Source organism: Balaenoptera acutorostrata, chromosome 20, assembly GCF_949987535.1.
Source record: "Balaenoptera acutorostrata chromosome 20, mBalAcu1.1, whole genome shotgun sequence".
Lineage (NCBI taxonomy): Eukaryota > Metazoa > Chordata > Mammalia > Artiodactyla > Balaenopteridae > Balaenoptera > Balaenoptera acutorostrata.
In genome coordinates this window covers 22512958-22539783 of record NC_080083.1, presented here as the reverse complement: position 1 = coordinate 22539783, position 26826 = coordinate 22512958, and the positions used below count along the sequence as shown (strand labels likewise).

Genomic DNA, 26826 nt, shown 5'->3' with positions numbered 1-26826 from the left:
GGTCCTCCCTATGATGGTCATGAGGTACTGGCATTTGTCACTATGTTCTTGTTTTTCAGTTGGGGAAAGATGTGTGGGCCCAGCTTAGATCCCATTTCCCAAAAGATTGAACCCTCGCTGTTCAACCTTTTCCTTATTACCCCAAAGTAATACTAATGAAAGCTTTAAACTTTCTTTTATTAAAAAGACTTGATGAAGGAAATGGCATTCCCCAACAGCAGATGAAAGCACTGTACGTATGAGGCAAGTTCCCAGAGGCAGCAGTGGAATCTTCGCATTCACCTCGCTGACCTTCCTGAGAACCACCAACGGGTGCCGGCCGAGAGTAGGGATGGCGCCAAGTTTACACTTGGGGTCTGGTTCTCGGCTGCCTGCTTAGCGGGGAGAGAAGGCCCAAGGCCTCTGTGCCACCCGGCATCCCCCGCCCATGGAGAGCAGGAGCTGGAGGCAAAAAGCGGCACCTTCCCCAGGATCCTGAATCTCCCTTCCTGCTCCCCTTTCTAGAATATCTAGCATAGGGTGATTCAAACTGATTATTCTGTAAATTGCCAAAAGCCACCCTTTGCTTTGCTGTACATCCTAAAGAGACGGACACAGCACCAAGTTTAATAGTCAGCAAAGGCCGGTGCTTCCCCTCCCTCCTCTCTTGTGGCCCGTGCCTTTCTCTGCAGATGTTATTCCTGCTTCAACCACATGGATTCATAGAAACTGAGGCAGAGGGTGGAAGGCACACAAGCCTGAGTTTCCTGCCCCTAGTACCTTTTTGTGCCCAAAGTTAGCGTTCAAAAGCCATGAAGTAGCTAAATTATTCAGAGAATCTAAAACCTCTCCATAAAGGGGGCCCGAAGTGGTCTCTGAAAATGGTTTGCTATTCACTTGACCCAGAAAATGCCACAAATCACGCAAACCCAGAGGTTCAAACCTTCGTGTTCACTTCAAGACCCATGAAACTGCCCAGCCTATCAAGGGTACGTGGACCCGAAAACTGCCCAGGCGGGGAATGGTGTCGTTTGCAGGAGCACCACGCGCCACTCTGTCCTTACACTGGCTCTGCTTTCGGCAGGGGTAGGGCTCGCCCTTACAAAGCTCCCTTACTCAGAGTGGAATCAGAGTGAGGTGCTGGGCGTGGGCTAAAGTGACACACAGTGACTCATCTACAAACGTGGAGGTTTATTTCAACAAAACATGAAAAGAATACATTTGACTGAAGCTCCTTGCTCATCAGGCTGTGCGTCCATCGAATGCTCAGTGAGACACGTGAAGGCTGCTTTGTGACCGAAGTGAGCGGACAACGTGGTGATCCTAGCTCAGGCGGGTCTCAGCTGATACATCGCTCACCCTCCTCCTGCCTCGGTAACCTCGTGTGTGTAACGACGGGCTGTGTCTCTTCCTGACTTCTCCATGGGAAAGAGCCCTGGCCAGGTAAGACCTAAAGTGAGGTGCCCTGGGGATGGGGGGGTGGTGAGCATCGCCGAGTTCTAGAGACTAAATGTATTCATTTAATGTGTCATAATTTTGTTGGGGGCTGGGGGGAGGTAAACAAGTGTCACCCGCCCTCTGCCCCGAAGAAATGCCAGGGCAAGCACAGGACTCCACACCACCTGTAGGCGTGTGGAGTTTTATTTATTGTAGAAAAGTGTAGAGGAATTATCTGGTCAAAGGTGAATCCACACTTACTGGGTAAGCGAACACCAGCAACAGTGGACGTGCTTCCTGGACTGGAAATTGTTCCCCACCTTCTCCCGCCCTTCTTGGCTTGGATGGCACCGGGCCGAGGCTCCAGGCTCCCGGGGGCAGGTGGCAACCCATCCAGCCGCACGGTGCCCATCTGCACAGTTCCCGAGGAGAGGAGTGGAGCTCTTCCTTGTGCGTGAACTGTAGGGTTAAGGCTCAAAACCGTAGCTCGTCCGGAAGTATTCGTGCTGCTGCTTCTCAGACGTCGTAGTGACGTCCCCCTTGGTCATCAGTGACAAGTGCAGTTAGCTGCACTGTAGGAACCGGATGCCGCCCCAGCCCTGATCACCTGCCACTCTTGCTTTAGGAACACCGACGGGGGGATCAGTCAGCTCTCTCCTTGAATAAACTGGTTGTTGAAAATAAACTCTCCATCACCCATGAGGAGGCCAGGGAGGGACCCGTGGGCCTGGAAGACAGCAGCACCATGATGGGGTTGTGGATAATCTTAAGGTCACATGGATTCTGTGTTCCCTGGAAGCCTCCCCAAAGCGGGGAAGGCCAGTTCCCAGCGCCGAGAGCACTGATGTCACCAGGGCTCCTTTCCGTGGCTGTGGGGAGACCGGCTGTGCCTGTGTACATTCAAGGAAGAGACGAGACCCAAAGTGAGTAAGAGTGTCAGCTGCAGGAAGAGTGGCCCCAGAAACAGAGACGATGGCCCTGTAGGCACCATTAACCTCCTGTAACGATCAAAGCTCCAGGCTTAATAGTAACAACCTTCCGCGTCCTAAAGAGAGACTGGCTGCCCCGCACTCGCTGTCGCGTGGCGACTACTTTCCGTCAGTGACGGGAAGGGCAGCTCGCCTGGCTCCTCCTCTGCCCACTCGGGCTACGGCACTGCCAGCGGGACCCCCGGGCATCTCAGCTAGCCGAGCAGCGGCACTCGGGGCAGTGGCAGGTCAACCATCTCTGCGCTTGTTCTGAGAAGGGAGCCCCCGGGTGAGGCCCCTAAATCGACAACAGTGACTTGGACTCTTTGCTTTCTCTGCTTCTTGGATCGTGGTTTTGCCCTCATCTTTGAGTTCCATGGAGCTTGCAGATTTCATGCTCTGATTTTTATTCATAAGCAGTACCTTGGTGTGATGAAACTGGGTGCCTGGTGTGGACCGGGCTGAGTGTGGGGTGAGAAACAACAGACCCGAGGCTTCCTCCTCTCCCATGCCTGCTGCTGGGCCTGTGGCCTCAGCCCCGGCCCTCCTCTGCTGCCGGTGGCTGCAGGCTCACGGGGCCAGGGGCGAGCGCGGGCTGCTGACTGCCGGGCAACAGCTCCCACTTGCCGGGGCCGGACCGAGGGGCGGGCAGGACAGGAGGGTGGCCTTGCTGGGTGTAGTAAGACCTCTGGGTACGTGCTTGTACCCGTCATTGCCTTCTTGGGTCCTGGGCAGGGAGAGAGGACTGCCGTCACAGCCAGGGTAATAATAAATACTGAACGGGGTAGGTGTGACCGGTGGGCTGGAGTGGGGGCTTGTGACCCTACGTCCCAGTATGTCATGCGTAACCTGAAAACATCGAGGGGAAGCAAAATGCCACTTTGATTCCAGTGCTGGTCTCCTGTGCCTTCTAATTACAGTGGCTTCAGGTGTGAAAGGCAGCTCTAGCCCTTTTCTCCGGAGGCAGGGCAGGGGTGGGCAGAAAGCTCTTCCTACGTTGACGGGGAGTCCATCGTGGAGAGGATCCGAACGACTTCTGCTCGCTGAGTGGGCGAGATGTGCTGGGTCATGTGGACGATGGAATCCATGGCAACCTCTGGATTGGCCTGTACCAAGCTGGAGGGGAAGATTCGGGACGGTGAGGACGAGAGAGAGGCAGCAGGGCCTAGATCAGGGTAGCTTCAGAACTGCCCAGGAAACCTGTTCCCAGAGTCCACTGCGGACCCTGCAGTCCCTGCCTCACCTGATTCGTTTTCCTACGTGAAAAATGTCCCCAGCAGCAAGGTACCACAAGAACCCGAAACATTTTGCTATGTCAGAAAGTGAGGAAGTAACCTCAAAAAACAAAAACCAAAACCCTGATGGGGTCATGCCGCAAAGATAGTGGACCCAGCCTGAAGGTGCTCCCACTGGCTAAATCTGGGACATTTGGGGCATCAAAATAATGAATTACAAATCATTGAAAAAAGACATTCACTAGTCTACACCAATAACGAATATATAATAAATGGAGGAGGAGAGGACTTTTGCTTACAGGAGAATTGGGGTGGTGAGATGTGATTGTGCAGGATGTGCAGGAGTTGGAACACTGTCATTTTGCAACCTCACTGTAAAGACTGGATCAGGGACTTACCTGGTGGCACAGTAGCTGAGAATCTGCCTGCCAACGTGGGGGACACGGGTTCGAGCCCTGGTCTGGGAAGATCCCACATGCTGCAGAGCAACTAAGCCCGTGCGCCACAACTACTGAGCCTGCGCTCTAGAGCCTGCATGCCACTACTGAAGCCCGCACGCCTAGAGTCCGGGCTCCACAAGAGAAGCCACCGCAATGAGAAGCCCACGCACCACCACCGAAAGTAGACCCTGCTCACCACAACTAGAGAGAGCCCGCGTGCAGCAATGAAGACCCAACGCAGCCCAAAATAAAAATAAATAAATAAATTTAAAAAAAAAAGACTGGATCAGGCAAGAATCAGCCCTAGATGCTAAATCTAGGTGGAAATTCTGATGAGCAGGAATTTGCATGGCCTTTAAGTGTCTCTCCTCAGGCTGCTTATTAGGTTCAAGGGGGACGGGAAAATCAGGAATTATACAGTGTAGAAGTTGAGTAACAGCTTGATCAGGTGATGGAAACTAACACTGGGACAGGCAGATGACATCATGTGCCTCCAGATATGGTGCCTTGTGAAGGCCAAATCATCATGGATGTAATATTCTGGCTACAAATGCACAGCCTGAATCTAATCATGAGGAAACATCAGACAAACTCAAAATGAGCAATGGTCTGCAAATGGTGGTTTAGATAAAATGTTCAACTTATAAAAATTAATCATTTTACTATGGTTATGTAAGAGAATATCCCTATTAGCAAAGGCATACTGAACTATTTGGGGGTAAAGGGCCATGACGTATGTAACTTACCCTTAAATGGTTCAGAAAAAAATATACACACACACACACACACACACATGAGTGTGCTTACTCTTATATAAAAGAGTAAGCACACACACAAATGATACATCAAAAAGGGTAAAATGTAAATACCAGGCACATTTGGGTACAGATTTGTTCTCTACTGTTTTCAGTTTTGCATTTTTTCTGTAAATGAAATGTGTCCAAATAAAAAGTTTAAAAAATGTCCCCAGCAGTCTCCACCACCCAGCCTGTGGAGAAGACGGAAGCCTCTAGAACACAACTAACTCTTGGCTCGGGGAGGGGAGGAGGTACTTTCCCAGGAAGCTCTGACGCAATCAGCTTTTCCTCACAGAATCGTTCATCCAGTTTGAGTATCTGCATTTGGAGCTAATAGTTGGGCACAATGAACTAAGCCCTCGTTGCTAAGTGCCCCTGGGGACCAGCAGCTGAGCGAGAATGTGCTTCAGGGCTCTTCTGATCTGTGGCTCAGCCACAGCGCCTCAAACAGAACGGGACCACAAAGACTACGCGGCCTCATCACCTCACCGTTTGCCCTCGAGTTGCTCGTCCCTGAGAAGTGAGCCCCACTTCCACCCAGGGGCACCCCCACCCGCCCCCGCGGGTCTCACCTGCGGATCTGCTTGAGGACGTAGTCTCTGCTGATGTACTTGATGTTCTCCTCTATTACCGAGCGAGCGCCATCTTCCTCTGCCAGCTGTTTCTCCAGCCACTCCACCAGGTCCTTGTTGTTGTCCCAGACATAGGCCTGCAAACAGATGACGCCTGCTTGGACACCAGGGCCCAGGCCAGGCTGGACACCTGGACTAGTCTGCATCTGGGAAGTGCACCGCAAAAGCTTGCTCGACGTAAAGAAGTCATTCCCAGCTCTCCATTACTGTAGGCTTTGCAGGAGGAGGAAGCAGGCCTCAAGACAGGAGCCTTCCTCGTCTTCCCTGCCCAGCTTTTGAAGTGTCCACCTGGGCCCCCCAGAGGCATCCGTGCTCACATGGACGCTGGTCCCGTCCCCCTACCTGTTCCACAAAGGCTACGGGAATTTAGTCCCCTGACCGATTGTTTAGTAAAGTGCAGACTGAGAGGGAAATGTTGTTTACTTGGTGTTTTTAAAATGAAATGTGTGCTTTTTGAGGAACTGAGTCACGATTCTTAAATTGAAGTCTCTAGTCGCAGCAGGGTGTGTGGCAGGTGAGCAGCCTGGCCGTGGAGGCCTCCTGCCATGGAGCTGGAGGAGGCCAGAGGTGAGGGGAGTCCTGCCGCAGGGCCGGAAACCTAAACCCCAGTTCGTTCTCTGTGAGGGTTTTCCAAAGGGTCAGGATGTCCATCACCCTGAAAGTCTCAACAAACCACCTCTCACCTCCTCCTTTCAAGATCATTTAGCTGAGCATTTCCCAGGTAGTTGACTACATAATAATTCAGGAGTGTGTTAGAAACCTAATAGCCTTCTCCTGGCTCTCTGTCTCCGCTCATTTTCTTTACAAATCATTTAGGAATCATTTTGTTAATGGTTTCCGGAAAACCAAGTACCGCCATTAGGGCTCATTCATATTTATGTCATTTTGTTTGGGTAATTAAACACAAAGCTCGTCATTTAAAGGTGCGCTGTCCTCCTCTGTTATCACTAACCGAGTCAAAGTCAGAATGACAATGAGTTTGGCGCTGTAATTTAATAGGTGGGTGCGTTAGGGAGCTCGGGAGGTGGCTCAGGAAGCCTGAATTCCAGCAGAGGCGCCCGAGACACGGCTGGGACCCCAGGGCCTGCAAAGCACGGAGGGTGCGTTCTCAGCGCCCGCCAGAGGCGTCACGGAGGAGACTGGGCGCTGAGCTGTTTCCTAAGGTTCTACTTCGGGCCTTTCAAAATAATGGTTTCTTTTCAGACTCTCGCTTCCCCATCTCCACCTTGGCTGGCGAGTTCGCGGTGCTGCTTGTTTATTATATGTCCTGTAACTGACGTCCACGTTTCTAACAACCCTTAAGGAGTCCTTCACAGTTGAAGGATTAAGGAGCCCCAGGATTAAGGATCAGCAACGTGCCTTTTCTAGTTCTTGTGTCCAGTTCTTTTTCTGGCCCCAAATTTGTCCATCTCTGTTTGTAATCACTGACAAGAAGATCAGCTCTCCTGGTCAGGGTGGTGCAGCCCGGACGGTGCGAAGCTGAGGGGGCCTTCCCACCTCTCCGTGCTGCGGGTCCTGCCCAGCACCTCTGAGGCTGAACACGCAAGCGTTTTGCACATCAATCTCTACTGACAAGGGTGGCGGTGGTGATGTTTCCCACCGTGTGGCTGTCTTAACTCTCACGCGCCAGCTCCTGCCCACCCCACACATGGATGGATACGCCTGCACTCCTAAGCACTGCCCCTGAACTCCGACGTTTCCATCTCCATCGTGGTAATTTGGACTTCTGCACATGCCCTTACTTATGAGGATTTGGGGTGAGGAAAAAAGAAAACAATGCGTGCTTCTTGGGTTTCAGAATGGAAAAAAAAAAACTAGATTTACCCAAGAATCCCAAAGCCTTTAGTTTAAGAGAATATTTAATACTCTTATTAATCATTTTTAATCCGTTTGCTTTTAATTAAGAAACAGCATGATGCTTTCCTATCAACATATGCCAGGGAGCAGATTAATTGTGGCTTAAGATAACTCTCCTTGATTGGTGTAATGTATTAGCTAACGAGATGCCTGCTTCTAACGATGCTCAGACACTGCACTGGAAAGCCAGCTGCCCTCCAGAGAAAACTCTTCTGCCGTCCCCTCCTGTAGCCAGAATACGCTAGGTATTTAAATTAAACATTGAAAAAGCTCCCAGACAGAATTAAAGCAACACATTCCAAGTTTTTGAAAATATAGGCCCCTTATATGAAAGATTTGCTATTCACTCAAAATACGACTGGGTGATGACCACCAAGTCAAACCCTGGTCAAGTTTTGACCACAGCACAGAGCACACGAAGGCCATGGGGTCGCAATCCTAGCCAACAGCGTTTTTAGCAAGAATCAACAAGCGCGGGCGCCACGGCACCACAGGTTTTTTGTAACAGACCTGGGAGGGTTTCCTCTACTGTGTGAGCGTGCTTCCCCCATGAGGGTCAGGGAGTCTGCAGTTCCTCGTTTGCCCTCCAGGAACGGAGCTGTAGGAATCATCATTCCGGCAACCCTATGCTGTTTACATTTCCCTCCTTAAATTTATGAGAACGTGGCTGATTATTCCCATTGTGGATTTTAACCACGTGTGACGTGCTGGGTGCTAACCTGATGACAGGCCTGGGCCCCTATGTCACCTGCCTGCCCTCATCCCAGTCAGAACATTTTAATACCAATAAAATATCAATAATTAAACGTCACAACAGTGGCCTTACAGTATGTGTTCAGCTGGCACTTTATCCCGCTCTGCATCAGTGGGTCAGTATCTCTGGCACTACTCAGCTCACTAATTGTATGTAGTAATTAGTCTATCTTACAAAATCTAAATGACCTGTTTGGAAAGTTTCATTTCTAATGTATCAGATTGCTGTTAAGCCCTCCTTACTCAATGGTACAGCAGGGCCTGGGAGTGACCAGGGCACAGGCTGATGGATGTGAGCCCTGATTACCATGCCCTGCAGATAAGTCACCTTGTGAGCTGCCTGGAGACACCTCAGCAAAGTGATTTTTTCTGAGGCTTTGGAGTACAATAGCAAATAGCCATGTGGGCTGGGGTGGCCTGCTGGCCCCACTTCCTGAGAGCCACTCCAGCCTCAGCCCCAGGCCCAAGCCATGCTGCCCAGGTTCTGCCTCACCTTTTCGCTCCCTGGCCCTAGATCAGAAATTTGGTGCATGAGACTTGTCCACGGGAAGCTTGGGGACAGTAGAAGTCAAACAACCCTATCAATGGTGCTTTTTCCTCTACCTTCCTCACAGGGGCCTCCACTGATAATTCATCTCATTTGGAAATCCAGACTAAGAATGAATGGGTTGGGACTTCCCCGGTGGCGCCGTGATTAAGAATCCGCCTGCCAATGCAGGGGACACAGGTTCGAGCCCTGGTCCGGGGAGATCCCACATGCCACAGAGAAACTAAGCCCGTGCGCCGCAACTACTGAGCCTGCACTCTAAAGCCTGTGAGCCACAACTACTGAGCCCTCATGCCACAACTACTGAAGCCTGCGTGCCTAGAGCCCGTGCTCCACAACAAGAGAAGCCACCGCAATGAGAAGCCCGCGCACCGCAACAAAGAGTAGCCCCTGCTCGCTGCAACTAGAGAAAGCCCGCGAGCAGCAACGAAGACCCAACACAGCCAAAAAATAAAAATTAAAAAAAGAGTGAATGGGTAGCTTCCTGGATAGTAAGGGTGCACTGTGGCATCCTAGATCATGGATAAATTAGATCACGCCAAGTCAGAGAACACCGACTGAGAATCTGCTGGGCACATGGCTCCCATCAAGACCATTTCAGCTGCACTGAAACTCTCAGTCCACCTTCTAACGTGCTGTGCTGAGGGAGGAGGAAACTGAGCGCCAGACATGGTGCCCGATACTTACGAAGTCCTATAAAACGCACTAAACCTCGTGAGATAAACATCCCTATTGTTACACATGAGGAAAGGGAGGCTTAAGTATGTCTAAGCCAGTAAATTGTAAAGCTGGGATCCAAAAATTGTGAGATTCCAAATACCACATTCTTCTCAATTTCTACCACTTGGGCTTGGGGGAAAAATCAGCTTGTCTGAAAAACCACATACCTTAAACTATGGATCTAAGAATCAGGAGAAGAAACGTGCCCATGAAACAGATGTGTGCCTTGTTCTTATGACCCAATTTAAATCTAAGCTCTCGCTATTTTTTCAGGGAGCTCTGGTGATGCTTCTCTTCTGCCTGCAGTGAAACTGTGAACCATAAACCCTACTATCCCCTACAATGGGACTGTCCCTGTGGACTCAAACAGAACCCATAACTCATGGTAACTCAGACTCCTCTAAGGGAAACAAAAGAATTCTACTGCTCAGTCATATAACATCACAGTGTGAATCTCTTTTTTCAGGATTAAGATTTTTAAAAAAAACCAAAACTCTATGAAGAAAACACACAGCACGGCTAACAGATGCCTATCACTGTCTTTCCCTACCAGTAACCACAGTAAGGACCAGAGGGTCACTTCTTGAGGCAAAGCCAGGTTTAGACCTTGCGAGAGGCAGCGTACAATATCCATCCCTGACTGAAGAATCGAGGAAAGGCGCCAGTTTTGGGGTTTTGGCCATTCCCAAGCACCGAGCAGACTTGGTCCCTCAGAGGCAGCCACTCGGCTTTTGAACACGGCAACACTTTCTTCTCTCAAGGGCGCTGCAGATTTTATCACCAGCCCCACACTAAACCGGGTCCTGCTGAGCCCACAGAATCCGGAAGGAGGTTTCAAAGCCACATCGTGGGACCACCTGCCCTTCCTCTCTCTCCTCGACTGTCCTCCTGGACTGAGAGCTCAGGGGGACGCTCTCTTCTGTAGACGGGGGGCAGGGGAGACGGCCTCGGTTCTTGGGTACGTTTGGGTCCCAGAGCCTCTGGCCTCCCCTCCTGAGCCATGGGGCCAGGCTGTCTTCTGCACTTGATCTCCAGCCAGGAGTCTGTGCACACAGGTGACTGTTTTCTCCATCGACAAGATGGCGATGACCTGCTTCTCCAGACACGCTGTCCCCTGGGAGTGGGATGTTAAGGCGCAACTGAAGGGCCTGTGCGCTGGCTTCACGCTCGGAGGGGAGCTGTCCTTCCCCGCATCCTTGTGCCCACTGAGGCCGTGCACGTCCGTTAGTGACTAATGGCGGAGGAAGGCGTGCGGGCCTCTCCTGGCCGCACACGCACACTCCATTTACCTGGCCGGCCGCTCCTAACTGGAGAACAGCCTCTTATTTTACATTTGCGTGACTTTCAATGCCAACTTCCGCTGGAAGCTGCCAGTGGCCACTGACAAAATTGTCTCACTCAATTATGATGCCAAAGACTGACCTTAACCTGAACCACATGTCGCATGAGGCCGCACATCTGAAATATTTATCCAAGGAAGCTTTTTGGTCATAAAGAAACGGGTAGACTTAACACAGAGGTGAATGTTAGAAGCACCCCGACTCACTGACTTTAAAACTGACAGCAAATCTTGGGGTTCCTTCCCGGGAACAGTCAGCAGAGACCTCAAGCAACACTTCCCAGGAGGAGGCGGGTGTTCCCTCCATCCGGCCCTCCAGCAGTTCTCTAAGCTGGCAGTCACCAACTGTTTTCGATCACATAGCTATCAGGAAAAGAGACAAGTGTATTTCCAGCACATACTACCCATATTCTGCTAAAATGTATATATGATGTATATGATTTAATCCAGATACTAACTATGAATAAAGGTTGATTTCTTTCTTTTTCTTAGTAAAAATAAATAGAAATAAAAGTCCCAACTTTTTCTTCCCATCCTCCCATGGACTGTCTCGTGTAGCCCAGGATTCCAGAAGCAAGTGCTGGTGCCTGGCTGTCCCGGCCTCAGACCCGTCCCGGCCTCAGCCCCGGGGCAGGAGCACGAGGGACACCATCTCGGCGGGCACTGCTCCAAGGTGTGTGCCTTCCCCGCGAGATCACCCCCAGGAGATGCCGGATCCGTAGTTCCCTACAGGGTGAGCGTCTCCTTCCAGCTCGGATTTGCAATCAGAAGACCTTCAGCTGGAGTCACAGCGTCTGCCGCCTGAATCACCATCCCCTCCTGTTAGGCTTCTGCTCGTGCCCCCTCAGCGCCGCCCTCCACGCAGCCCCCCGAGCGGTCTCTCTACAACACGCATCACAGTATGTCCCTCTGCCGCTTCAAATTCTCAGCGGCTTCCCAGGCCTCGGGACAAAGTCCCAGCCCCTCCACGTGGCTCTCCTGGCCCTACGCCATCCCGGGCTCTGAGCCGTCCTGAAATTCCTGCAGTGCCTCGGGTGCATGGTACTCTTGCTGTCAGGCTTGGAACATGCGGTTCCTTCTGCCTGGAACATTCCTCCTGTCTCTTAATCCAGCCTTTTCCTCTGGTTCATTCCTACTTTGTTTTCAGGTCTCTGCTGAGACATTACTTCTAGAAGTCTTCCCAGACTCTGCCCTCCCTTCCCACACAGCGGGTCAGGTAGCCCTTCTCTGTGCTCTACGATGCCCTGGGTTTGCCATGTTTGACGTTGGCCTCACTGTTGTATGTGACCCCTTGACGAACCTGTCTCCCTGCCTTGGTGGTGAGCTCTGCGAGGACAGGAGCATATGCCTGCCTCCTTCACGGTCTGGTGTACAGGAAGTATTCAGAAAGATTTGCTGAATGATTGACTGAGCTGCAAAGAACACCCTACCACCTCCTCTCACAAGCCGTCAGGACATATTACTGTGGGGAGGACACAGGCCGAGGCCCACATCTCCCTTCCACTCCCGAGGCCCGGGGATTCTTAGATAACAAGCCTTGCGGTGCCAGGGGCTGGCGGGGGGCGGTGAGGAACAGAACGTGAAGGCTCCTCCAAGGGGGCCCACCTACCTTCACTGTCCCTTCCACTTCCACAAACCAGCGCCTTAACATGGCCTGGATCTGGCCGTCGGTCAGCTCGGGGTTGGCGTTGTGGATTTTCTTCTTGACCAGGTCCTCCAGCAAGAGACGCCTCAGCCTCCAGTAGAAGAAGGTGCGGGATGTCTTCCAATCCAGGATGTCCTGCACCCAGACAACAGTAAGCTTAGTCGCCCCAGCTCGGTGCCCAGAGGGGACTCCACGGGCACAAACCCTACCCTCCAGCGAGGCCCTCAGAGACTCAAGAGTGGCCGCGAGCTCCCAGCCCCTGTAGACGGCTGCGAGTTCGGAGCGCAGCCCCACGCCCCGCCGACCGCAGCACTACACGGGGAGGGGCCTGGCCATCACTCGGCCCACACGGAGCTGAGATGTTCGGGGGTGCAGGGCTCAGACTCCCAGCTAACAGCGCGGGGCTGGTTTTGAGCAGGCGGTTCAGACAGCTTGCACGCAGGTCAAGTGTGAGCTAGCCGCTGCTGGGACCTTGACATTGGGGTAACCCACAGCCTGAGGACCCCTGGGCAGCTGTCCCCAGTGGAGTGCCTGGGACTCAGTTTCTCGCCAGCAAAATGGAGCCTGCCTCCTGAGGAGTCCCTGGGAACCTAACTCATAAGCTGTTCTAGGATGGTAGTGGGTACAGAAAAAGGGAAGTCTCTCCAGAAGAGCTGAACACGGTTTGATCTGCACACGCTGTTTTAATGCAGCCCCGACAGCTCCCTGCATGGGAGCCCGTGGGTGCGAGACAGACACGGGCTGGTGGCGGGTCTCTGACAAGTGAGGAGAAGCGGCGACGCCGTACTTACGTTGATAACACCCTTCTCCTGCATCCGGCCCGGCGTGTCGTGCAGGTCAGCGAACTGCACGGCTACCTGGTGGTAAATGGGAAGGAGGAATTCCTCCCGCTCCTTCAGCTTGCTCTCCAGCTCCTTCCGCTCGGCCGCGCTTAGCTCGGGGGTGCCTGCGGGGAGACAGACCGTGGGGCTGGGCGGGCCGGGGAGACAGACCGTGGGGCTGGGCGGGCCGGGGGGACAGACCGTGGGGCTGGGCGGGCCGGGGGGACAGACCGTCGGGCTGGGCGGGCCGGGGGGACAGGCCGTGGGGCTGGGCGGGCCGGGGGGACAGGCCGTCGGGCTGGGCGGGCCGGGGGGACAGACCGTGGGGCTGGGCGGGCCGGGGGGACAGACCGTCGGGCTGGGCGGGCCGGGGGGACAGGCCGTCGGGCTGGGCGGGCCGGGGGGACAGACCGTCGGGCTGGGCGGGCCGGGGGGACAGACCGTGGGGCTGGGCGGGCCGGGGGGACAGACCGTGGGGCTGGGCGGGCCGGGGGGACAGACCGTCGGGCTGGGCGGGCCGGGGGGACAGGCCGTCGGGCTGGGCGGGCCGGGGGGACAGGCCGTCGGGCTGGGCGGGCCGGGGGGACAGGCCGTGGGGCTGGGCGGGCCGGGGAGACAGACCGTGGGGCTGGGCGGGCCGGGGAGACAGACCGTGGGGCTGGGCGGGCCGGGGGGACAGACCGTGGGGCTGGGCGGGCCGGGGGGACAGACCGTCGGGCTGGGCGGGCCGGGGGGACAGGCCGTGGGGCTGGGCGGGCCGGGGGGACAGACCGTGGGGCTGGGCGGGCCGGGGGGACAGACCGTCGGGCTGGGCGGGCCGGGGGGACAGGCCGTCGGGCTGGGCGCCCGGACTCTCTGCTCAGAGGCAGCCACAGTCACGGGAAGCTCTGAGGCCCAACTCTCCAGCGTCTTCACCACCTCTCTGCTGACAACTGGACTCTGCCAGATGCCAGACCTGTCCCTGCCTGGCCACGGGGCTCCCGTGTCCTCCCTTCCCTGTGGGGCTGACAACTATGAAAGCAACCCTGGGGGGACCCACTCCCCGAGCAGGTGCCAGCCCGTGCCCCTCACCACCTCTCTGACAGCGGGCCCCTCATCCCCACGAAGGGCACCGTGCCGTGCCCTGCTGACCAGCACGAGAGCGGCCGGATCGCTCCGGGTGTGGGACACGCTGCGGGGGGGGGGGGGGGGGCACGCCCTGCGCCTCCACACACAGACCAGCAGCTCTTCTTCCCCATGTCCACACCGTCACCTGCCTGCCTGGACAGGACCCGATGACTCCTCAGGTCGCAAGCTGCTTTACTTCACAGCTTTAATCTCAGGTTTGCATACTCTTAACCTGAAATTAGTAGAATCCGATCCAATTAGAGCCAGAGGCATGTGTCTCATGCCAGCTCGGTGGATTAGCCAGCCTCCTAGTCTCCTGCCTGGGCTGCTACTGGCAGAGCCAACCCCTGACCACAGTGACAAAGACATTCTAGTTCTCGGGCTAAAAGCAGAGGAGGAGGGAAAAGAGAAAGGCCGTCCACAAACCCCATTTGGATCCCCAGCTTATGAGCACATGGCACCCTTACGCAACAGATGAGAGTTTGGACTCCTTATAACAAGCAGCCTCCCACCCCCACTCAACAGTGTCCCAGGAGAGGCGCTGCTACGTTGTGCTTTTCTTCCTAATTACTCTCAGAATGGGACTTGCAATCAATACCGAGAATTTATCTGCCTGCCCAGTAAGGAGGAGTAAGTCTAACTGAAAGAGCAATAGGTGACAGCCCCTGGGGTTGGGGACAACCTGAAGTGCTTTGTCACCAAAGCTGACAAATAAATACATGACCACAGGTGATGGGATGCAAAAGAGAAAGGTCTATTTCAAGCATGTCTGTCTGGAACGGGCCTTGCTTTTTATGCCACTATGAATCACATGCCATAAACAGCCTTGGGCTGCTGAGTGAGCCGTATTATACCCAAACACATGTATAACTCTAGTACCTAGCTTCAGTCTCATGAGGTTTTTGGATGCCCAAGTCCACCTTTTTTTAAAAAAAAAAAAAACCATCACTACTTTGAAACTGTGATGAAGAGTGCAGAGGGCTATCTTTCCTTGGGCTTTCACACAGAGGCAACCACTGACCCATCACGTTGGGCCCCTGACTCCTCAGCAGCCTTCTTTCCAAACCAGGTAAACAGCAGTGGGTCCTACACTGTGGGATGAGATGGAGGCCCGTTCATTCTAGGTGGACCTGCCTGGAGAGTTCCTGGGAGGAGAGCTGACCAGCTTCTTCTGAGATGAGATGGTCTCGGGTCTAACACCCTTGACAGGGAAGCAAACATTTTTCCTTCTCCAACAAAAGGAACCAAGACTCTTTGGAGAAACGGTTTATTCCGGGGCTGGGGCAGGAGAAATATAAGATGAGCCTAGAGTGTATTGTCACAAAAAGCGGAGAAGCACTCAAAAACTGACTGGGACATGTTAAAAGGACACAGGAACCAGTGTGAAGGTGTTCTGACCAGCTAAATCTGCGACAATTTGAGCATCGGATAGAATATTTATGGAATTAAATAAGAACCCATGAGTCACCCTGACATAAATAAATGGGGGAGAAGGGAAGGGAAAGCCCTGTCTCTCCCCAGACTAACAATTAATAGAGAAGGAATGATGGAATTAGAAAATCACCATTTTACAGCCATCACAGTCATTGATTCTGCCAAGAATTATCAACAGATACTAAAACTAGTGGGTGAGCGTTTGAGGAGGAATAGGATATTTACATAGTTTCAAAGTAGCTTCTTACAAATTACTTACTAATTACAAAGGTGAAGATGGCAACTTTACAGTGGATTAACCCAGTGAACAAAACCTTAAAACAAGTAATCAGAGCTAACCAGCACGGAGAACAGGACAAGCTGACATCACGTGCCTCCTAATACGACACCCTGAGAAGGACATGACATCACTTTTGCAGTATTCCTGCCAAAAATGCATAATCTGAATCTAACCATGGAAAATATAAGACAGATTCAAATTGAGGAATGCTATAAAAAGTGGCTTGGACTCTTCAAAAAATGTCAAGATCATGAAAGACAAAGAAAGGCTAAAGAACTATTCCAGATTAAAAGAGACAAAATACTGGACAACAAATTGCAACATGTGCTCTGAGATAAGATCTCAGATATGGACCAAAAAAAAAAAAGGCTATAAAGGACATTATTGGGACAACTGGTAAAATTTTAATATGAATTATGGATTAGACAGCAGTATTGTATCAATGTTATAGCTTCTGATTTTAATAAATGTATTTTGCTTATGTAAAAGAAAGTCTGTGTTCTTAGAAACACACACTGAATATTTACAGATAAAGGATCATGATGTCTACAGATTAGCACACATGGTTCAAAGAAAACACGTATGTGTGCAGAAAGAGTGAGCGAGGGAGCTTGTGCATGTGAAAATTGTAAAGCAAGTCGAAGAAGATGGTTAACAGTAGGTGAATTGCAGAAAAGGGCATCAGAAGTTCCTTGTACCATTCCTGTAACTTTCCTGTAAAATTATATCAAATGGAAAGTTAAAAAAATAAGTACAACTAAAAAAAAAATTTATCCTGGCTCCCCAGTGCATATAATCAGTAATCAAAGCTATTATTTACAGGGCACTGAGCACTGTTCTAAGTGCTTTACATCTATTAACCCATTTAATCCTACAACAACCTTATGAGGTTGGTATTCCTATTCTCCTCATCTTACAGGTGAGGAAGCTGAGGCACTGAGAATTTATGTAACTTACCAAGGTCACAAAGCTAGAAAGGGGCAGAGGCAGGACCTGGATGTAGCAGCTTGGCTCCCAAAGCTTTTGAACACTGTGTTGTGTGTGTTTCTGGCTTATGTGTACAAGCGCTTCGGTACTAGTATCCCTTTAACTTCAGAAAAGGCTAAATGAGGATGGCAGACTCCTGCCTGATAAAGCTGAGGTTCCACCTCAGTCCCACCCCACGACTAGACCGAGACGGCATCTCCGATAACTCTCATTCTGTAGGCAAGTCTCTAGGGTAGCGCCTCCTGTTACAGGCATACCTAGAGAATATTGCTAAAAAATGCCAAAACAAGTATAAAAACATCAAAACATCACATCAAAGACCACTGATCACAGATCACCATAAGAAATATAATAATAATGAAAAAGTTTGAAAGCACAGTAAAGCGAGTTATTCCTGTACTGTATTTCTTATGGTGAAATCCAACAATGCTATCAAGCAGGACTGCACACTATAGAGAAATCGTTTGTGAAGAGTCAATCGATGCAGCAAACCTCACTGGTGTCTTATTTTAAGAAATTGCCACGCTCCCCCCCACCAGCCTTCAGCGACCACCGCCCTGATCAGTCAGCAGCCACTAACGTCAAGGCAGGACCCTCCACCAGCAAAAAGATTATGATTCACGGAAGGCTCAGATAATGGTGAGCATTTTTTAGCACTAAAGTATTTTTAAATTAGAGTATGTACATTGTTTTTCAGATATAATGCTCTTGCACACTTATAGTGTAAACATAACTTTTCTATGCACTGGGAAACCAAAAAAGTCACGTGACTCGCTTTATTGCGATATTCACTTTATTGTGGTGGTCTGGAAGTGAACTCGCAATATCTCTGAGGCATTGCGAGATCATCAGGTAAAATCACAGCCCTGCTGGGGGGCGGGGGATGGCAGGACCATGAATATGGCTGAATAGGGACTTCCAGACCCTCACAACGTTCTCCCTCAGGGTCAACAACATATATACATATATGCGCCCCGTATACAACACACACCATTTATTGAGCATTTCCTATGCGCCAGGCACTGCACTCCGTGATTTTAGGATCACACAGCTCATAAGTCACCACGCGCAGTTCAGACCCAGGTCTGGTCAGCTGCTAACACTGCTGCCAAGCGGAATACCTCAGAGTTGCTGAACGCTTTCCAAGTTGCTTCAGATACATCATCTCTAATCTTTATAATAACCCAACCTTACAGACAGGGTCTCTGTTTCACAAATGAGAAAACCAAGGCTCTGAAACGTAAAAGTGACTTGCCCAATGACACCCAGCTCTTAAGTAGAAAAGTCAGGATTTATACTTGGGTCTGGCTGTCTCTGAAGCCTGTGTTCTTCTACATTAAATGGTACTGAAAGTGGCCAAGCAGGAGACCTGGCAGTGGCCACAGAAGGGCAATTAGCTGGAGAGTTTGGTTCACTGTGTTAGGAGGAGTTGAGAGCACAGCTCAGCCCTGGGTGCAGAGCAGCGGGACTTCTGTGCTTAGGAACAGAGCACTGGGGGAATAAGACAGTGGCTTTACCCAGTTGGAGGGACAGAGGAGGCTAATTCCTGGACTAACAAAATTCTCATCCACACAATCAAGCTATCCTAGAGCTCTGAAAGAATACCAAAATAAACACCTACAATACTCTGGCCCTCCTGAGTGAGACTAGGAAGATCCCAGAACATTCCCCCAAAGCCTGCCTTGTCTGATTCCTTTGGTGATGCCTCTGATTGCAGTTCAAGACCTACCTCAAAAAAGCATCAAAGCAAGGAAAAGACAGAAGTAGAGAATGTATGTATTTTTAAATGCCCACGAGAAAGAGAAAGATTTGTGTGCTTTGTTTTAAGGGGGAAAAAAGGTTTTCTACATTTTATTTTCTAAAAATCAAAGGCTGCTCTTAAGCTAGTTTTACACCCTCCTGTAGCACACTGAGGGCCCCTCTCCTTGTACAGCAAAGCAGCCAGCCCCAGTAATGATTTAGGGGAGATTAACAAATATGTCAATGTCTATTTTCTGCTCAATTTAAAAGCAGCGTCTATAAAGATTTTTGACTTCTGAACCCTGCTCTCCTGAAAGAAAGAAGGTAAGAATGAGGAGGGGGATAAAGAGTGATTATCCTATCATTGATCGTTTGTCAGGAGCATTTCTTATTCACTGGACTATTGTAAAAAGCTAAGCTCTCGATCAATCCTATAAGCTCCCTGTACAATTAAATATCTTGGAATGGTTTTCTTTCTTTTCTAGCCAGATTGCAGGGCCTCAGGGTTTTTAGGAAAGCAAGCCAGTGTGTGTGCATGTGTGAGTGTGTTTAAGAATATGCTACAGAGAGGAAAGTCATTCTTTCTAGAATCCTACTTTAGGAAAAGGCTGAACTGGGAAAAGGGAAAAGAGAGGTAGGTCACTCCCATGCCTTCCTTCCCAAAATAAAGAGTCCCCACGAAATCCTAAAAATCCAACCTTACAATTAAAAATGTTTAAAGAGTTAAACGCAAGAAGAGGTATTACTAGTCTGATCAAATGAAAGCTAACATTACTGAGATGTTACCAGATACTCGTGCTGTTTAAGTACTTTTCATCTCATTTCATCCTCACGACAACCCTAAAAGATTGCTGTGATCTTATCAATGGGGAAACTGAGGCACACAAAAAAAGTGAAGTAACTTGTCCAAAGCCACAAAGCCAGGAAATGATGGACCTGTGATTTAGGCTTAGGCAGTCTGGCTTCAGAGTCCATGCTTTTTAAATGAAACAAGTTAAATTGACCTGCAAGTGTCCACAGGACAGCAGCCTGTCAGGTGTTCCAGGGGCCAGGACATAATGAAAAGCCACATCTCTCCTCCATGGGGTCAAAGCTGAAGAGAAGCTTTTGAGGAGACGGCTGATTTCTGCGGCAGGAGGTGCTTTTACCCAGCCTTGACCCTGGAGGAGGGCGGGAGGTGGCCAGCCTTACCGTATGGATGAGCAGACCACGGAGTAGGATTTGGGGGGAGGGTGAGACCTTCAAAGCTTAGAATAGAAATCAGAGTGGTAGGCTAAAAATTCTCTGCTCAGCCAAAGGCACTAGGTGACCTTGCAGAAATCTCTTTCCTTTTCTGAGCTGTTTCTCATTAATGTAACAACCATCCTAATCTGGCAAACAGGAAAAATGTTGTATAAAAGGATGTGATATTAAAGTGTGTGTTCTTTTAATTCTTAACTTTTTTTTTTAGTTCTATCGAGAAGACTATGTAAATTTAAACCCAATTTTAACTTTTATGTGCCCTTCCTCCTCTGAAGAAGAAAGCAATTTGCTGTGATTGGTTAAATACTTACAACGCTAAAGAAAAGGACTAGATCACCCTCCCCACTAAGCTCCTGAATATCTCAGATACGAGAACACATACCTCAACCTTATGATTGAAAAATCAGCATAAAAAAGACTGGAATCTTATTAAGATTCAGAAGTACAAACATAAGTAGCTGTTTCAAAGATCTGTGTAACCACATTTTCTATGTTGAAAGAAATTTCTCTAAAAGACAGTAAGATAGGGTGAAAAAAAAAAAAAGCCTGCAAAACTATTTCCGTATCCATAACAGGTGTGCCTTTCTTTACACAAAAGCATTCTTGAAAAACTGCGGAAATCAGATTCTGTTTTAAATGCCTTAAGGGAGCTATTTAGAAGGAACCCTGCAGTGAATCCTTTGGTAAAGCAAATAATCCTTTTGTAATGGGAATAATTTCTCCCAGTGTATCTAGTTTTTTTTTAAAATCCCATTTTCATATATCTGCTTTTCTTCAAAGGGGGCCGTAACTATCTAAATACAACTGTATATGCATATTGATTTTAACAGCAATCCTCTCAAGGGATGTTTAACCCTGAGGTTCCTTGCGATGGCGTTAGTGCTCTACTGTTCATATTTTTAAAAATCATTATAGTAAACCCAGAGATTTCCAAATGGGGATAAAAAAATATATTAGATACATTACTCCCCCTGTAGCCTTGTCCCCTGTGCCCCCGTGCAAACATCCCACACAAAAGAGTCAGGAAACAGCACAGAATTCTCTGAATTCTAGCGGCAATTAAGCCTGGCACTCTGTACTATTTTCTTTCTCTAAGTTGCTCTTCCTAAGTCTGGCAGGTGGAAGGACAAGGATCTGGGTCATCTGGGACCAAGTGGGGAAGAGGGTCCCTCGGAGGAGTTCTCATGACAGCCTCAGGCAGGCAGAAGCTTAGGTACAGTCTAACAAAATGCCTGCCAGGTCCCTCCAGCCTGAGGGAATTGTGACTCACTCCTTCCTGGGAAGAGGCAAGCCCAGATGCTTCTATAAATACAATCAGATTAACAGATCACACCAAAAGGACGACCCCTTCTCCTTCCCAGAAAATGTTGTCACTATTGCACTAAATTGCATCAAGCCAAAGAGCTTCTGAATCAGTGTGACGAGGTGGGTTTTAAGCTGCTGCTAACTTAAGGGAGGAGCCCATCATCTCTACCTTCATGATAGAAAGTCTTACGTTGTTTCTCAGCAGCCTACCTACCAAGGAGCCAGTGCTTGGGGGCCTTGGTGCCAGGGAGGACACTCTGTACAACAGGGGAGAGGGCCAGAGGCCACTCCCCAGGCTATTAGGACTTCTTTCTTTCCCATGATCAACTTTCCAGTTAAGGACACTGCTTTCTGCCTCAAATAAGCAACCTGGGCCCTTTTCAGCTTACAGCATCTTGAAGAGGGCACAAGAGATAGAAAAGCACACACAGCGCAGAAACTTCGATCACCTCCGCCAGAAAAGCAGCTTAACCCTTGAGTCCCCGTAACTCAAGGAAGCATCCATTTCCTGTCATCCCGCTGGCTAAAGAGAAAGCTTGGGAGTGAGGCATTCCTGAGGATTTTCACAGACACATGTATCCTCCCCCGCAGCCACAATACTCCACCTACGCCCAGGGTGCCTCAGGCCGGGAGGCGTGCGGGATGCGGGGTGCGCGCTAGGGCCGCACGGCCAAGCAGGGGCCAGCAGTGGTGCTCGCGCTGCCCGTGTCAGACCGTCACTCCCAGAACGCGCTCCGGCCATGTGGGCACGGCCAGTGCGCTGCATGGCAGGCTGCCCGGCTGTCTGGGAACAGGGCCACGACCAAGACGTGTGTCTGGAGCAGAATAAAGTTCCACCAAGCGGCTCCTTTGCCCAGGTGCTCTTTGCACTGAAGAGAGGGACGGTAGGGAGCTTACAGTGGCTTCACACTTGGGCCAGAGGGTTCTCTCTCTACCTAAATTGATTTGTCACTTCCCTCGGAACACAAGAGGAGGATGAGGATCCAGAAGAGGATCTCACATCACAGCATCAAGAGGCCAGGCTGGGAAGGCCGTCCCGCTCTAAGGCTGCTGTCCTGCTCTAAGGCCGCTCTCCCTGTCCTGGAGGTAAAAGGATATCAGAGAGACACAGGGAAGCCTTGGAGGGCTGCGCTCTGTTTCCAAAGAAGGAATTTAATTTCCTTAAGGCAACCAGAATGGTAGGACATTTTCCTCTCTGCACTGACTCTCCCAAGCCCCGGTTCTGAGAACCCAGGGTCAGAACTGGTCCAGCAATGCAAGACTCTGGTATTTGGTCTGACATCACATTTCTTGCTGGGGTAATTCTTCCCTTTACCTTTATCAGGGACCAATCTATGTACTATTTTCATACTCTCTGTTATAATCACAGAACTGTAAACTAGTAATTCACCACCTCTACCCAAACTAACTATATAAAATGACAAAAGGCCATTTAAAAAAAATAAGAATCCTGAAAGAGATGACGTTAGCTGTTCAGAAGTTGAATATTACTCATTATCCTTAGAGAGTATTTTGAGCACAGTCAATCACCATGCACTGGTTTGTCTAAGTGACCTGACGGCACGCTCCCCCATGCAGAGGCCCATTTGGGAAGAGACTAGGAACACAGGGTAACATCTACTGCTCAGGCGTCCTCCTATGTCAGATTCCTCTCCGTGGAGTTGGCTTCAGATCACAAAGGGAAAGCACTCTTGTTTAAAGAACTCGTTTAGGGACTTCCCTGGTGGTGCAGTGATTAAGAATCCGCCTGCCAATGCAGGAGACACGGGTTCGAGCCCTGGCCCAGGAAGATCCCACAGGCCGCGGAGCAACTAAGACCGTGCGCCACAACTACTGAGCCTGCGCTCTAGAGCCCACGAGCCACAACTACTGAGCCCACGTGCCACAACTACTGAAGCCCGCACGCCTACAGACCGTGCTCCGCAACAAGAGAAGCCACCTCAATGAGAAGCCCGCACACCACAAGGAACAGTAGCCCTCACTCACCGCAACTAGAGAAAGCCCGCGCGCAGCAACAAAGACCCAAAGCAGCCAAAAATAAATAAATAAATAAATAAATTTATAAAAACAGAACTCCTGTTTACTTTTAATCAGGCTTAGTATTCAGCTGAGGTAAAAATCTGAGGAAATCCTGAGAAAAGTAGCACACAGGAAACCAGAATTCCCTTCTGGGCACTAGCGTACATTTACTTTGTACCTTGGATGACTTATTTAACTCTTCCTTCTGCCTCGATCTTCCAATCTGGAAACTGAGGTCATTTTTACCCACTTTGTGAAAAAGCGTTTTGGCAGTCTGCTACTAGGCACTGAGAAAGGAGCCAAAAGCCAATGTGAAACCAAAAGGAGCCAGGTTCACAAATGTTTCTTCTGTTACATCCCCACTGATCTCTTCTGTCACGAACACACCTGGACGTCTATGGTCTCCCTGACTGACTGAGAATACCTGAGACAAGACTGCTTCTTCTGCTTCTTTCGTATTTCCTTCCCTATACCACTCGCTCCCAAAGGGGGCCTAAGCCACCGAAAATGCTCGATTACAAACATGGCATCTGCTTCTTCCACTGATTAGGATGGAAAGGAAACGATGCCAATCGCCACGTTTGAAAAATGCTTCGCAGATTCAGACAGAGCACATTCATCTGATCCTCACACGGGCTAGGTGGGAGCGTTACCCCCCCCCCCCCCCCCCGTAGATGAAGAAGCTGATGTTTGGAGAAGTTAAACAACTTACCTGCAAGCAACGTACCCAGGACCTGTACATAGTTATTTTTACTCCAGCTCCCCTGCTCATGCCCCAAGCTGCCCTGGGCCAGCGCCTGCTTCACATTTAGCCGACTAAGGATTCTTCCTCTAGTGCCATTTTGGTCAAGGTTAAATAAATACGGTTTTCTTCAATGTGGATAGGAAATTGATAATGAGATGATTTGTAACAAATGATTAAACGGCCATCCCTTGGGAATCTCCTCCCTTTCCCCTTTCCGTGTTTCAAAAGTTAAAAGATGCTGGGTGAACGTGGAAGCGATATCACTTTCCTTCAAGAGGAAGAAGCTTCGGCCCCCCACCCCTCACCATCCAGTCATTCTGCAAACAGATGTTAGAGAGGATCCCTCTTCCTACCATCCAGTTACTCTGAAGGGATGATGACAGCCATTGGGGGGTTAAAAAGAGGCAGTGAACCCCCAGGTAATGAGCAGGAATTCAGCAGGCAGTGTAAGATAAATGGAGCTCTCTCTCTGCTGGAGTCAGCATGAACTGCGGCCCTGTGGCTTGTTTGTGGCAAATGGAGTGCGCGAAATATCAAAGGGCAGTGATCCAGAAGGAGACCGACTTTGACAAATTTTAAATTGGCCAGAAAGAAAATCAGGAAAAAAGAAAAAAAGGAAGAAAAAGAAGAAAATTATGCAATTCGCTGTGTCCTGCAATTGTGGCGTTGCTGCCTTCGTGCAGAATTAGTGGTAAAAACGGCGATGGCAGCGATCACTGGATGCTGGGAGCAATTATGAGCCATCTAAGTGAGATGCTTATCAGTGGCTGAAGCTTTTAGAGCTCTCTCTGTGTACAGTTGTGAGTAACTTGCTCTTGAGCTGCAGTTACTTTAATTAAAGTGTATGGGGTTGGTCAGAAGTAATTATCCTATTTGGAGAAGAAAGAGGAAAAAATACCACCTCAACGATTCTGGGTGGCAATAGATTTTAGAAACAACTTTGCCAATTTCTTGTTGTATGTGTGCATTTCCTATAAAAGGATCACGCTGCGGTGGGGTAGAGTTATTGGTGGCTGTTTCCTAATGGCAAACAATGGGACACAGACAGGGTTTACGGTAACCCGAGTCGCTGTGTATGGCAAGCAACATTGTGCACGGCTCAGGGCTCTGATGCCAGGACGTGCGGTCTCTAGGGTGAGGGCAGGCAAACTCAGAAGTTTCTGTGTCTCTGGATGGTGAGGATGTAAAGAGTTCACAAATGGTACTTTATTAATTAACTTACTATTTGGAACATAAATGAGCTAGCATCTCTTTTTTTATGTCTTCCATTCACTGAGTTTCACTACCTTTTAAAGACAATCTCCCTGTTGTCTTTAAAAAACAAAAACAAACCAAACCAGCAAACAAAAGACCCTTAAGCCATTATCTTTACTAACATAGCAAAGGACTCAATGGGAGACCTGGGCAGAAAATCAGTGTTTTAAGAGACTCTGAAACTCATTCAGACTCTGGACTTGACACAGGGCTCCCACAGTTTAGTCCAATGTTCAGATTGCAAGCGCCTTCCAAAAGCTCCAGAAACAAACGAGCGACACAGTAATGGCTGGAAGCATGGAGTGCAAATGCTCCCAGGGATTCTGCTGCTCGGCCTCAGTTTTAAGTGCACAGTGTACAATCTTTACTTCCATTTCTCCAGCTCAGGATGGCCCCGGGATGCCGCCTGGGTAGGCCTCCGGCTTTTCCATCCTGTGACACTGACTCTTCAGAAACAAGGCAGGCTCGTCCAGAGAGACAAGCAGAAACAGGATACTTAAGCCTAGCACGTTCTCTGCCTGATCAGCCTGCCCCCAACAGCAACTTCCAGCTAATCATTCTTTACAAGGACATCCACAAGCCTAGAAAGATAGGCTGTTTGAACTACAAGGAAATATCAGAAGAAAAACTCGGGTGACTTTTGCTTTTTTAAGGGCCCACTTTCTCTCCTATTACACACACTATTTCATTCTACTAGGGTTCTTACCATAGAGAGGACAGTAAATAAAGATGATCATGAATTTGATCAAATGCTTCAGTGCCTCCTCCCCTGGCCTATGAATGCACTCATTACAAATCAGCTGAACGGCTCATTGATTTGCCAGGAGGACAAGCAGACATACCCAATCGCTCAGCCAAGTGGATGTAGACGGGGTCCACCCGACGCATGGTTTTCACCAGATCCTTTCTGCGGAATTTGATTTCTACTGTCCCTTCTGGCTCCAGAACTGATCCCCTGGATCACAGAGAAAGGAAAGGAAACAAAACAAAACAGAAATAGAGGCACTTTAATGGAAGGAGACAACAGAATGAGGCCAGTTACAATCTGTGGACCAGGAAATAGCTTCATTATGGTTTTGCCCACCCACGGTTCACAGAGGGAACCCCAGGGAGAGAAGCAGGCACCAGAGAAGAATCTAAGTGGGGTATGAGAAAGGCCTGGCAAAAAGCAATTAAAATAATTCTTATTATGACATCAGTCTACTTCCATCTCAAAAGGAGAGGAATACAGATTCCACCACCTACAGCTGATAAGGGTAACAGGAATCACATTTTTCAGAAAAAAAGAAAAAGTTGATGTAGCTGCAGAGGAACAGTCTCCATCACTCAGGCCATGCAGTGAGGGGGTGGAGGGGTGCTGACTGGTCCTACACACGGACGGCACCCTGCTGCTATGGAAATGACACAGGTTTCAGGGTCACTTCTAGTGCATACTAATGATGTTCTATTACCAGGAACTTTACCCTAAACACCTTTTTTTAAAAAAAAACTTTCTACATAAAAAAAAAAAAAATTACAGCTAATGCTTACTCTGTGCATGGCA

At 49.7% G+C, this 26826-nt stretch overlaps 1 protein-coding gene across 1 annotated transcript in view; it reads right to left on the bottom strand.

Annotated features, from left to right (window-relative positions):
• Positions 1 to 1150: 1150 nt before the first annotated feature.
• LOC130705928 (acetyl-CoA carboxylase 1-like) overlaps positions 1151 to 26826 on the bottom strand; it is a 27672-nt gene continuing 1996 nt past the window's right edge. Inside the window, exons 3-7 of the mRNA XM_057536228.1 lie at positions 26126 to 26238; positions 13141 to 13295; positions 12314 to 12484; positions 5429 to 5565; positions 1151 to 3500 (exon numbers count right to left, since the gene is read on the bottom strand). Coding sequence (XP_057392211.1) covers positions 3377 to 3500; positions 5429 to 5565; positions 12314 to 12484; positions 13141 to 13295; positions 26126 to 26238 — 700 coding nt within the window. The 3' untranslated portion in view covers positions 1151 to 3376. The remainder of the gene's footprint in view (positions 3501 to 5428; positions 5566 to 12313; positions 12485 to 13140; positions 13296 to 26125; positions 26239 to 26826) is intronic.